At 47.5% G+C, this 14102-nt stretch overlaps 1 protein-coding gene across 2 annotated transcripts in view; it reads left to right on the top strand.

The window, feature by feature from the left end:
* LOC135514863 (protein O-mannosyl-transferase TMTC1-like) overlaps positions 1 to 14102 on the top strand; it is a 108067-nt gene that overhangs the window by 39032 nt on the left and 54933 nt on the right. The window contains exons 5-7 of one of the 2 annotated variants that reach the window (XM_064938525.1): positions 1598 to 1679; positions 1882 to 1985; positions 9250 to 9439. In XM_064938525.1, coding sequence (XP_064794597.1) covers positions 1598 to 1679; positions 1882 to 1985; positions 9250 to 9439 — 376 coding nt within the window. The remainder of the gene's footprint in view (positions 1 to 1597; positions 1680 to 1881; positions 1986 to 9249; positions 9440 to 14102) is intronic. The other variant, XM_064938526.1, reaches the window with a different exon arrangement.

A 14102-nucleotide genomic window follows, 5' to 3' on the forward strand; every position in this document is an offset into this window, starting at 1 on the left:
CTGTGTGAGCAGCCCTTCACATTACATCACCCATCACACCACAGGAACAGAAGTCCCTACGGCCCATTTGACCCAGAGGAGACCTGAGGTGTGACCTGAGGTGTGACCAGAGGTGTGAGGCAGACGCTGGAGACCGCTTTGCCCTGTCGGCCCTGAGAAGGAGTGTGCCAGCCAATCCAACACACACACTTCATCAACCATGAATGCTGCATGCTTGCACTCTCTTATACACACACACACACACACACACACACACACACACACACACACACACACACACACACACACACACACACACACACACACACACACACACACACACACACACACACACACACACACACACACACACACACACACACACACAGCGCATGTGCAGGTTGCGCTCTCTCCCTTTGCTGCAAACAACACAGACGTGTGTGTGTTGTCTGTCTACGTTTCCATGGTGTGTAACTGATACCTGGTGTATAATGTCTAAGTCAGGCAATACACACACACACACACTGCATCACTATAGGACGGTGACTCCTAGATCCAACTCTACTCTTGAACAATCAACCACATCTCAATGTCTCTCCCCTCCACGCCCAAATGAACCCCCTCCCTCTGCTTCTTCATTCATTCCTCCCTGAAACCACGGTCACAGTTGTCATGACACATTAACATCCTGTTGTGTGGATGCGTAGCGACGTCTCGCCCATCAGGCCTTCGGGGAGTGTGAGAGGCCCAGGTCTGAGAATGCAACAATACCTGTCTCTGTGTGTGTGTGTGTGTGTGTTTGTTTGTTACATCTCATTCCTCTACACAGCGTGAAATCTGTCTTCAGCGCAGCTCAAATCCGTAATGTTTCTCAAGGTCGACATGTCTCTTTACATTCCGTGCTCGGGAATTCTGTCGGTGTGAGCGTCCGACTCTCAGAATCTCTTGCCCCCTTTCTCTCCCCACTTTCCCTGCTCTCTCTCTTTTTTCTGTCTCTCTCTCTCTCTCTCTCTCTCTCTCTCGCTCTCTCTCTCGCTCTCGCTTGCTCGCTGCCTCAGTGACTGTGGGATGTTTAGAATGCACCTCACAACATAGCACAGGCTTGCACACACACCGTGACGAGGTAATGACACTCGTTTACAGTTGGTTTGTTCTTTTAAACTCTCCTCCTCTCGTTCTAATGTCTCTGCAGCATTAGACAGACACCAGAGTTCCAGACTCTCTCTCTCTCGTACCTCATGGACTTGCTCTGGCAGATATTCTCACTACTGTCTTTTATCTGGCTCTGCCGATATCTCCTCTTCTTTCTCTCCTCTTGTCTTGCTCTCCCCTGTTCTCTGTCTGTGCACCTCTGCTATATAAGACACTTCATACTCTTCCCCTCTCTTATCTCCACCTCCCTGCTTTCCGTTCCTCTCCTCTCATCCTCCTCTATCCCCCATTATGGAGTCTCAATGGTATTAGTGAGTGTACAGGTGGAATGGTGAACAAGGGAACCGATGAGACTAAACATGCCATTAACCCTGAGGGAGGATTCAAGTCCATGTGTCTGTCCTCGGACTCAAATACTATAGGTCCATTCTCTGACCTTTCATCTCTCTGTGTTGTTGCGTTCCAGGCACCTCTCCGGCTCCAAGATGAAGGATCTTCTCAGAATCTCCGTCCCCTTCCTCAAACGAGCCTGTGCCGTCTCTCTCTATGTGAGTATCAACCACAACCATTACAACTAAGACTATGTAGTTATCTCAGTACACATCTGTTTGGTACAGTAATCATGTTGAAGGATGTGTAGGTTAAAGCACAAGTTTGATGTTATGTTCGGTCCAGTTAACATTGTATATGTTGAATGTTAAAGCGCCGGTTGCATGGTAATGTCCTGCTGTTCACTCCTCCCTCCTGTAGGTGGCGGTCATCATGTCCTTCAGGCTGTGGCTGATGGGTGGCTCCATGCCTCTCTTCTCTGAGCAGGACAACCCAGCCTCCTTCTCTCCTCACCTGCTCACCAGGTTATTCCTAGTCCTATCACAGACATGTCTTTCTTTTATCAGTTTCTGCTGATTTAGCCCTTGGTTCACTCCAGACCAGACTGCCCTTGACCAGCACAAAAATATCCTGTGGCAGACTGCAATAGCATCGAATAGTCCCCACCGTATGCAACTGCTCAGGGAAGTCAGGAACCAATACACCCAGTCAGTCAGGAAAGCAAAGGCTAGCTTTTTCAAGCAGAAATTCTCATCCTTTAGCTCTAACTCCAAAAAGTTTTTGGACACTGTAAAGTCCATGGAGAACAAGAGCACCTCCTCCCAGCTGCCCACTGCACTGAGGCTAGCTAACACGGTCACCACTGATAAATCCATGATAATCGAAAATTTCAATAAGCATTTCTCAGCGGCTGGCCATGCCTTCCTCCTGGCTACTCCCCCCCCCCGCAGCTACTCGTCCAAGCCTCTCCAGCTTCTCCTTCACCCATATCCTGACAGCAGATGTGCTGAAAGAGCTGCAAAACCTGGACCCGTACAAATCAGCTGGGCTAGACAATCTGGACCCTCTCTTTCTAAAACTATCCACCGACATTGTTGCAACCCCTATTACCAGTCTGTTCAACCTCTCTTTCGTATCTTCCGAGATCCCTAAAGATTGGAAAGCTGCCGCGGTCATCCCCCTCTTCAAAGGGGGTGACACCCTAGACCCAAACTGTTACAGACCTATATCCATCCTGCCCTGCCCATCTAAAGTCTTCGAAAGCCAAGTTAATAAACAGATCACTGATCATTTCTAATCCCACCGTACCTTCTCCGCTGTGCAATCCGGTTTCCGAGCCGGTCACGGGTGCACCTCAGCCACGCTCAAGGTACTAAACGATATCATAACCGCCATAGATAAAAGACAGTACTGTCAAGCCGTCTTCATTGACCTGGCCAAGGCTTTCGACTGTCAATCACCGTATTCTTATCGGCAGACTCAATAACCTTGGTTTTTCTAATGACTGCCTCGCCCGGTTCACCAACTACTTTGCAGACAGAGTTCAGTGTGTCAAATCGGAGGGCATGTTGTCCAGACCTCTGGCAGTCTCTATGGGGGTGCCACAGGGTTCAATTCTCGGGACTCTTTTCTCTGTATATATCAATGATGTTGCTCTTGCTGCGGGTGATTCCTGATTCACCTCTACGCAGACGACACCATTCTGTATACTTCTGGCATTTCCTTGGACACTGTGCTAACTAACCTCCAAACGAGCTTCAATGCCATACAACACTCCTTCCGTGGCCTCCAACTTCTCTTAAACGCTAGTAAAACCAAATGCATGCTCTTCAACCGTGCACTGCCCGCACCTGCCCGCACGACTAGCATCACCACCCTGGATGGTTCCGACCTAGAATATGTGGACAACTATAAATACCTTGGTGTCTGGCTAGACTGTAAACTCTCCTTCCAGACTCATATTAAACATCTCCAATCCAAAATCAAATCTAGAATCGGCTTTCTATTTCGCAACAAAGCCTCTTTCACTCAGTCATCTACAAAATAGCTTCCAACACTCTACTCAGCAAAATGGATGCAGTCTATCACAGTGCCATCCGGTTTGTTAACAAAGCCCCTTATAACACCCACCACTGCGACCTGTATGCTCTAGTCGGCTGGCCCTCGATACATATTCATTGCCAGACCCACTGGCTCCAGGTCATCTATAAGTGTATGTTAGGGAAAGCTCCGCCTTATCTCAGTTCACTGGTCACGATAACAACACCCACCTGTTGCACACGTTCCAGCAGGTGTATCTCACTGATCATCCCTAAAGCCAACACCTCATTTGGCCGCCTTTCTTTCCAGTTCTCTGCTGCCAGTGACTGGAACGAATTGCAAAAATCGCTGAAGTTGGACTTTCATTTCCCTCACCAACTTTAAACATCAACTATCTGAGCAGCTTACCGATCGCTGCAGCTGTACATAGTCCATCTGTAAATAGCCCACCCAATCTACCTACCTCATCCCCATACTGTTTTTATTTTATTTACTTTTCTGCTCTTTTGCACACCAGTATTTCTACTTGCACATCATCATCTGCTCATTTATCACTCCAGTGTTAATCTGCTAAATTGTAATTATTCGCTCTTATGGCCTATTTATTGCCTACTTCCTCTTGCCTTTTGCTCACACTGTATATAGACTTTCTTTTTTTCTACTGTGTCATTGACTTGTTTATTGGGTTATTGGCTTGTTTATTGTTTACTCCATGTGTAACTCTGTGTTGTTGTCAGTGTCACACTGCTTTGCTTTATCTTGGCCAGGTCGCAGTTGCAAATTAGAACTTGTTCTCAACTTGCCTACCTGGTTAAATAAAGGTAAAATAAAATAAAAATAAATAAAAAGTGTTAAATCAATTTCAATGCTAAAATACTGTATTGAACTCAGTCATATTCAGTCACATTTCCTGCTACATGTAACCACCATATTAAAAGTTGTATCAAAGAGTATGAACATAAATGGACCCACAAATAGACCCAAACATCAGCCTCCCTCCCTGGGTTAGCCTCCCCAGGCTTCAGGGCCTACTCCATTGTTGTAGGCCTCAAGAGTGTTTGAGCAGTAGCGCTCTGGTCCCTATCTGCAGTGGCAGACACTGTAGCTGTCGTCGGGCAACAGATAATCTGTTATTAGCTCTTGCAAGGCCACCTGGGAAATGTACTTCCTAAATCTCTTCATACCCTACACCCAGTCTTTCTTTCCCTCCTTCCCTTCTTCCTTCCTGGCACTGTCTCAAGGATGCTCTTGTCATTGAGAAAGGAGAATGTCAGTCTGTTAAAAGCCATTCCATCCAGCCAGCTATCTATTTGCTGTCTATCTATCCATCAGTCAGTGTTCTCCGTTATGTTTTAATGAAGAGATGTGTCTCATAGTGCATACTGACGATTGAGACTAACCTTGAAGAGTGTGTTGTCCTTTTGATACTGACAATCAGTCAGTTATGGATGTGTGTGTGTGTGTGTGTGTGTGTGTGTGTGTGTGTGTGTGTGTGTGTGTGTGTGTGTGTGTGTGTGTGTGTGTGTGTGTGCGTGAAGAGTGTGTATTGTCCTTGGTGTGTGGTGTCTGTGTTTACTCATTCCCTCTCCATCTGTAGTGATGCAGTAGTGATTATCCATCATGTCAGCAGTTCTCTGACAAGCCATTTATAATTCATCGTTGCAGCCTCACTTCTGTCATTAATCTAGTGTGTGTGTGTGTGTGTGTGTAGGTGCTTAAGTGATTTATTTGAATAAACAAGCGGACTGCTACAGTTACAGCGTTTATATTACTGATTGATCAACTGCTGGTGACTGGAGAAGTAGCTGTTTACTATATGAATGATATGCAACAGTCTAGCCCAGCCTGGTTAATGGCACCGTGTGAGTGTGTGCGCGTGTGTGTGTGTGCGTGTGTGCGTGTGTGTGCGAGTGTGCGTGTGTGTGTGCGTGTGTGTGGGCATGCTTTGGAGTTTTTTATCTTCAACTGACCATGTTGCAGACCAGTGCCATTTCTGTTGATTTAGCATTTGCTATTCCTCTCTCGTTTCTCATAAAGGTTAGGTGTGTTTGTGTGTTTGTGTGTTGTGTGTGTGTGTGTGTGTGTGTGTGTGTGTGTGTGTGTGTGTGTGTGTGTGTGTGTGTGTGTGTGTGTGTGTGTGTGTGTGTGTGTGTGTGTGTATGATTGTCTAGTTGAGTGTGTGCATCAAATTCAATACTGAAGGATTTTGAGAAACTTGAGTGTCATACTGCAACACATTCTAATCCATTAAACGTCAAGTGCCATTGTCTGTGATTGCCTTTTTTCTGTGTGTGTGTGTTTGCATGTATTTACCTGTGTGTGTGTGTGTGTGTGTGTTTGCCCGTGAGCGTGTGTGTGTGTGTATTTCAATGTATCTGGTGTGTCAGTGTCCTCTGAGCTGAGTGGTGTGGAGTGCTCTCCTCACATCATGACTATGTGAGGCTTTAAGGCTGTTTAGCTGGTTGGTTTGACACCTGAATTCAGGACTCTTGATCAGGGAGAACATGCTGGAACACAGGAGACAGAGGAGACACAGCTACAGTCCTCTAACCTCCCATCACCTACCTGTCAGCAACTGCTATTCATTTTCTCCATTATTCTTTCTCTCTGTCTCAACGTCTTTCTCTTTTGATGGCTGTTTCTCTCTCTCTCTCTCTCTTCTTCTTGATTACGCCCCCTCTCTCTTTCACTCCCTCTCTCTCTCTCTGTCATTTACTCTCTCTAACTCTTCTGCCTGTCTCTCTCTCTTTCACTCCCTCTCTCTCTCTCTCTGTCATTTTCTCTCTCTAACTCTTCTGCCTGTCTCTCTCTCTTTCACTCCCTCTCTCTCTCTCTGTCATTTTCTCTCTCTAACTCTTCTGCATGTCTCTCTCTCTTTCACTCCCTCTCTCTCTCTCTGTCATTTTCTCTCTCTAACTCTTCTGCATGTCTCTCTCTCTTTCACTCCCTCTCTCTCTCTCTCTGTCATTTTCTCTCTCTAACTCTTCTGCCTCTCTCTCTCTCTTTCACTCCCTCTCTCTTTCTCTGCCATTTTCTCTTTCTAACTCTTCTGCCTGTCTCTCTCTCTTTCCCTCCCTCTCTCTCTCTGTCATTTTCTCTCTCTAACTCTTCTGCCTGTCTCTCTCTTTCACTCCCTCTCTCTCTCTCTCTCTCTGTCATTTTCTCTCTCTAACTCTTCTGTCCGTCTCTCTCTCTTTCACTCCCTCTCTCTCTCTCTGTCATTTTCTCTCTCTAACACTTCTGCCTGTCTCTCTCTCTTTCACTCCCTCTCTCTCTCTCTCTGTCATTTTCTCTCTCTAACTCTTCTGCCTGTCTCTCTCTTTTCACTCCCTCTCTCTCTCTCTCTGTCATTTTCTCTATCTAACTATTCTGCCTGTCTCTCTCTCTTTCACTCCCTTTCTCTCTCTGTCATTTTCTCTCTCTAACTCTTCTGCCTGTCTCTCTCTCTTTCACTCCCTCTCTCTCTCTCTCTCTCTCTCTCTCTCTGTCATTTTCTCTCTCTAACTCTTCTGCCTGTCTCTCTCTCTTTCACTCCCTCTCTCTCTCTCTGTCATTTTCTCTCTCTAACTCTTCTGCCTGTCTCGCTCTCTTTCACTCCCTCTCTCTCTCTGTCATTTTCTCTCTCTAACTCTTCTGCCTTTCTCTCTCTCTTTCACTCCCCCTCTCTCTCTCTCTCTGTCATTTTCTCTCTCTCTCTCTTTCACTCCCTCTCTCTCTCTCTCTGTCATTTTCTCTCTCTAACTCTTCTGCCTGTCTCTCTCTAACTCTTCTGCCTGTCTCTCTCTCTTTCACTCCCTCTCTCTCTCTGTCATTTTCTCTCTCTAACTCTTCTGCCTGTCTCTCTCTCTTTCTGGAGTGCTTTCTCTTTTTCACTCCCTCTCGTTTTCTTTCTCTTTTTCTCATCCATGCATCACTTTCCTCTCTCCCTTTCCCCCTCCATCACTTCTCCCTGCCCTGTCTTCTCCTCTCTGTTAGGAAAGGCTGTGCATGTTGTGCTTAGTGGGGAGACAGGGGGGTTGTGGGCGGTGGGGGAATTGAATCTATGTCCCGTTCCAGTCTGATCATGGCAGTTGGTGAGCATACTCTCCTCCATGTTTAACTCTCTGGCTCTGTCAGTCGCCAAGTCTGGAGGAGTGCGCGCGTGTGTGTGCGCGTGTGTCCACTCATATTTGTTCATGCTTGTGCCTGTCTCTCTGTCTATGCCTATCTGTATGTCTTCCTCTCCAATAGCCAGCCTGACTGGGTGGCAAAAACAGAAAGAGAATGTTTTAATTCTGTACATCCATTGCACATGTCTGGCCTCCTATTTAATAGGGATTTTCCCCCTCAATCTACTATAGCACTAGGTTAGGTGAATCTGTCAATAGATCACTTCATGCCGTCCCCCGGCGTTAGATGTTCCTCCATAAATCGATGATACACCAGCAGTTCATATTCACTCTGCGTCCCCTCTCAAATCAACAGGCGATCTGAACCCGCCTGTCCAAATCAGTGGAGAATTGACTTTCCCTATCTATTCTATTCTATGGGAAAGCCTGTTTTGCTGCAGAGAGAGAATCAATGTGTAATCTATGCAGATCTCTGAAGCTGCTGCTCTTCTGAGTGGGAGGAGGATGCTGATAGGGTGTCACAGTGTTCTCATGTTCTCATGCACTTCTGACCAGAGATAGGGCTGGGTGCCATTTGGATGCAGATAAACGCACGTGCAATTGACTTCTAGCATCGCCCTGCTGTATGCGTGCGTGAGTGTGTGTGTGTGTTTCTGCACATAAGCGTTTGTGTGGGTGTTAGGATTCATTTTCTTCAATGCACTGAAGCAACACAAATATGCCTTTTTCCGTTTGCAGTCTTGTCAAATCAAAGTTTCATTTCACTTCAAGTCACATCGACTGTGTGCCCATTTGAAGAGTTTTGTCTTACAGTTCACCATCCCAAATACCGGACTCACGAACTCATCTCCAGTCATAGCTTCAGCTACAGAGCAGTTCATACAGAACCGTTCCTTACAGCGCTGTGTTTGTTGTTCCAGTTCGTCCTTGAGTAGAGGAACGGCCACCCACTCAGACTGGAGCTGAAGCCTTTCCATTTCCATAGAGGAGCCAGCTTATCTGTTCTAAATGATAAGGGGCAGCCATTGACTGTAATGGAGACTCATTTAGTGATTTAATAGTGTGTGTGTGGCTATGTGTGTGTGTGTCCTCCATCGCTTCACGCTCCCCTCTCTCTGTTTTCTTTCATTACTCGTTTTCTTCTCTCAGCCACCAATCCTTTCACTTTCCCTTTGCTCCCTCTGATCTCTCTCTCCTGCTCAGTCAAGCAGACCTCTCTTTCCTCTCTTTCTGTCCTTGGCCATGTAATGGTCTCAGGTAGCTCCCCCAGTGTGACAGAATCAATAGCACAGCTGCTCGGACCCCTGCGTCCCAAATGGCACCATATGGCCTTTTTAGTGCACTACTTTTTGACCAGGGCCCATAGAGCTCTGACCAACAGTAGTGCGCCAGAGGGAATAGGGTTCCATTTGGGACACAGCCCCATATCTCAACTCACCGAGGACATGATGACCAACAGAACAGGAATAGGATGTTCTTTCATGGCGGTTTGCAGTCAACAACATAGTGTGATTGAATACAGTGTGATTAAACTTCCTGTAAATGTAATGCATGAATGTGACCAATAGTTACCATTTGAACCCTCTCTCGCTTTCAATTTGCCTCTGTTCTTTCCTCTTCTCTTGTCTTCTCCCTCTAGGTTCCTGACATACTGCTACCTGTTGGCGTTCAACGCGTGGCTGCTGCTGTCTCCCGCGGTGCTGTGTTATGACTGGCAGGTGGGCAGCATACCCCTGGTGGAGTCACTGTGGGACATGCGCAACGTCGCCGCCCTGCTGCTGGGAGTGGTCATGGTCGCCCTCTGTCTGCACTGTGTCATGTCGCTACAGGTGAGATGGGCATGGAGATTAGGTGCCTTCAGAACAGCCACTCAGAACAGCCTCAGTTTTGTCGGGGGATGGACTCTACAAGGTGTTTAAAGGGTTCCACAGGGATGCTGGCCCATGTTGACTCCAATGCTTCCCACAGTTGTGTCAAGTTGACTGGATGTCCTTTGGGTGGTGGACCATTCTTAAAACACAAGGGAAACTGTTGAGCGTGAAAAACCCAGCAGTGTTGCAGATCTTGACACACTCAAACCGGTGTGCCTGGCACCTACTACCATACCCCGTTCAAAGGCTGAATGACTCACATACACAATCCATGTTTCAATTGTCTCAAGGCTTAAAAATCCTTCTTTAACCTGTCTCTTCCCCTTCATCTACACTGATGGAAGTGGATTTAACAGGTGACATCAATAAGGGATCCTAGATTTCACCTGGATTCACCTGGTCGGTCTATGTGGAAAGAGTATAATGTTCCCAATGTTTTGTCCACTCAGCGTATTGATTCTAGTGCTTGGAAGTCTACGTTGGCGGCAAGGGGTTTCTGAACTGAGCTTTCACACATTGATACTCACAGGTTTCTGAACTGGGCTTCCTTTCACACATTGATACTCACAGGTTTCTAAACATAGACACTGTGCTATGAAAACTCTCGCCTTCCAATCACACCACGCTCTTGTTAGAGGAGATGACCAAACTCGCACACGCTATTTGCCCGACCCATGCCATGAACATACAGTACACACTTTTTCTGCGTTGCCGTGGTGACAGGCAGTGTTTAGAGAAGGAGACTTGTTATGTGTGAGAAGTGTGTGCACTGCATCGTTCTTCGTTATTGAGTAGACCTTGAGTCTTTGGTCCCACCCCACCCCACTCAGACAGAGTGAGAGATGTCTCGCCTGCTACTGCCAGCTGTCAACACCGAATGGCATTTGTGAAATTGATCTCTTCACCCTGCTTGTCCTACCCGTAGTTTGCGTCGGAATAATTGTTTCAAGCTGAAAGAATTGTGAGAGATCTTGTTCTCCTCCTGTAGTTTGGGAGGTAACTTTTCTCAATACGCTGATCTTCTTGTAGAGGATGAAGTGAAACGAGGCGGCAGGTGGCCTTAGCGTTGGGCCAGTAACTGAACGGTCGCTGGTTCAAATCCCCAAACTGACTAGATAAAAAATAAAATAATCTGTATGTGCCCTTGAGTAAGGCAATTCACCCTAAATACTCCTGTAGGTACTTTTTCTCAATTCACCTTACCCTTAACATGGCCTCAACATCAGTCATCCAGAACAGCCCACTCAAACAGAGTTCTGTGATCAGGTGTGAGTGATGGGAACAGGAAGTGTATTGAAAAGGAGTCAGGTGTGTGTGTGTGTGTGTGTGTGTGTGTGTCTGTCTGTGTGTCTGTGTGTGTGCGTGCGTGCGTGTGTGTGTCTGTGTGTGTGTGTGTGTGTGTGTGTGTGTGTGTGTGTGTGCGTGCGTGCGTGTGTGTCTGTGTGTGTGTCTGTGTGTGTGCGTGCGTGCGTGTGTGTGTGTGTCTGTGTGTGTGTGTGTGTGTGTGTGTGTGTGTGCGTGCCAGGGAAAGATGAGGAAAGACAAATGCAAGTGAAGAGAAGCTGGATAGAAAGATGCAGTACGAAAGAGAGGGAGAGTAAAAGAGAGGAAGCGGAAGAAGAGGGAGCATGAAAACTTTTCCATTAGCAGGGAAGAGTGAGGAAATGAGATGGACATTTAATTGGCCAGCCCCTGCTGGGTGGGTGCAGGATTACTGTAGGAGAAGCTGACTCATACTCTACAATACAGCAGTGGTATTCTGCTGTGCACTAATCAGACAGGGGTAAACTCATTAGGCTGGTTAGTGTTATTGGTTGTTAAGACAGGTTATCACCGATTTGATGGCTTTTTTTGAGAGAAAGAGACAGAGAGAGAGAGAGAGAGATTCTACTCCATGTGTAGGTTTTGGAGTGGGGAAGCTGCAGCTGTATTCAAATTCCTGCAAAATGATGTAATTGGCTAGAATGAGGTAGTCTGCATTTGTGTGTGTGTGTTTGTGCCAGTGAAGAGAGCCCAGTGTGTGTGGAGCAGACCAGGCCAGGAGACAGCAGTGGAGAGGTGGGAGAGCCATTAGAGATGTAAAGTAATGTGCAGCACAGTGTCATTTACCTTCTGATGAGAGGCGAGTCCTACCATGATGGAGGATTCATTTACCTTCTGATGAGAGGCGAGTCCTACCATGATGGAGGATTCATTTACCTTCTGATGAGAGGCGAGTCCTACCATGATGGAGGATTCATTTACCTTCTGATGAGAGGCGAGTCCTACCATGATGGAGGATTCATTTACCTTCTGATGAGAGGCGAGTCCTACCATGATGGAGGATTCATTTACCTTCTGATGAGTGGCGAGTCCTACCATGATGGAGGATTCATTTACCTTCTGATGAGAGCGAGTCCTACCATGATGGAGGATTCATTTACCTTCTGATGAGAGGCGAGTCCTACCATGATGGAGGATTCATTTACCTTCTGATGAGAGGCGAGTCCTACCATGATGGAGGATTCATTTACCTTCTGATGAGAGGCGAGTCCTACCATGATGGAGGATTTGCATCAATAGAAATTCCATCTTTCTCACACCTGTCTCTTTCTTCACTGCTTTTTTTGTCATTCTCTCCCTATTTCAATCTTCTCTTTTCCTCTCTTTCCCCCTCTCTCCCCTGTCTCTCGCTCTCAGACATCACTTTGCTCGGTCTGTTCTGATGAGGTTTGCGTGCGGATAGGTTATTGATAAATGATGAGTCTAATGGCTTTCTCCCTTCCTCGCTCTCTGCCTGTCTCTTTGGCTCTCGCTCTCTCCCTCTCTCCCGCCACACTCCCAACATGCTACAAAGGCCCCTGGGAGATGTCCCATAGTGTCACACAATGTCGTCTGTGTGACTTGCCTCTGTAAGCCCTATGACCTCCCCAAGAGAGAACTGTCTGTATCATCACCCACAACCACCTCAAGCAGAAAGCCTGAGAGGAACAAGTACGAGAGAGGGCAGGGAAAGCCTGAGAGGAACAAGTCTGTGGAGGGCAGAGAAAGCCTGAGAGGAACAAGTACGAGAGAGGGCAGGGAAAGCCTGAGAGGAACAAGTACGTGGAGGGCAGAGAAAGCCTGAGAGGAACAAGTACGTGGAGGGCAGGGAAAGCCTGAGAGGAACAAATACGAGGCAGGGCAGAGAAAGCCTGAGAGGAACAAGTATGAGAGAGGGCAGAGAAAGCCTGAGAGGAACAAGTATGTGGAGGGCAGAGAAAGCCTGAGAGGAACAAGTACGTGGAGGGCAGAGAAAGCCTGAGAGGAACAAGTACGTGGAGGGCAGAGAAAGCCTGAGAGGAACAAGTATGAGAGAGGGCAGAGAAAGCCTGAGAGGAACAAGTACGAGGAGGGCAGGGAAAGCCTGAGAGGAACAAGTATGTGGAGGGCAGAGAAAGCCTGAGAGGAACAAGTATGAGAGAGGGCAGAGAAAGCCTGAGAGGAACAAGTACGTGGAGGGCAGGGAAAGCCTGAGAGGAACAAGTACGTGGAGGGCAGAGAAAGCCTGAGAGGAACAAGTACGTGGAGGGCAGGGAAAGCCTGAGAGGAACAAATACGAGAGAGGGCAGAGAAAGCCTGAGAGGAACAAGTATGAGAGAGGGCAGAGAAAGCCTGAGAGGAACAAGTATGTGGAGGGCAGAGAAAGCCTGAGAGGAACAAGTATGAGAGAGGGCAGAGAAAGCCTGAGAGGAACAAATACGAGAGAGGGCAGGGAAAGCCTGAGAGGAACAAGTACGTGGAGGGCAGAGAAAGCCTGAGAGGAACAAGTACGTGGAGGGCAGGGAAAGCCTGAGAGGAACAAGTACGAGAGAGGGCAGGGAAAGCCTGAGAGGAACAAGTACGTGGAGGGCAGGGAAAGCCTGAGAGGAACAAGTACGTGGAGGGCAGGGAAAGCCTGAGAGGAACAAATACGTGGAGGGCAGGGAAAGCCTGAGAGGAACAAGTACGTGGAGGGCAGGGAAAGCCTGAGAGGAACAAGTACGTGGAGGGCAGGGAAAGCCTGAGAGGAACAAATACGAGAGAGGGCAGAGAAAGCCTGAGAGGAACAAATATGAGAGAGGGCAGAGAAAGCCTGAGAGGAACAAGTATGAGAGAGGGCAGAGAAAGCCTGAGAGGAACAAGTATGAGAGAGGGCAGGGAAAGCCTGAGAGGAACAAGTATGAGAGAGGGCAGGGAAAGCCTGAGAGGAACAAGTACGAGAGAGGGCAGAGAAAGCCTGAGAGGAACAAGTACGTGGAGGGCAGAGAAAGCCTGAGAGGAACAAGTATGAGAGAGGGCAGAGAAAGCCTGAGAGGAACAAGTACGTGGAGGGCAGAGAAAGCCTGAGAGAAACAAGTATGTGGAGGGCAGAGAAAGCCTGAGAGGAACAAATATGAGAGAGGGCAGAGAAAGCCTGAGAGGAACAAATATGAGAGAGGGCAGAGAAAGCCTGAGAGGAACAAGTATGAGAGAGGGCAGAGAAAGCCTGAGAGGAACAAGTATGTGGAGGGCAGAGAAAGCCTGAGAGGAACAAATATGAGAGAGGGCAGAGAAAGCCTGAGAGGAACAAGTATGAGAGAGGGCAGGGAAAGCCTGAGAGGAACAAGTATGAGAGAGGGCA

Source organism: Oncorhynchus masou, chromosome 26 (assembly GCF_036934945.1).
Source record: "Oncorhynchus masou masou isolate Uvic2021 chromosome 26, UVic_Omas_1.1, whole genome shotgun sequence".
Classification (NCBI taxonomy): Eukaryota; Metazoa; Chordata; class Actinopteri; order Salmoniformes; family Salmonidae; genus Oncorhynchus; species Oncorhynchus masou.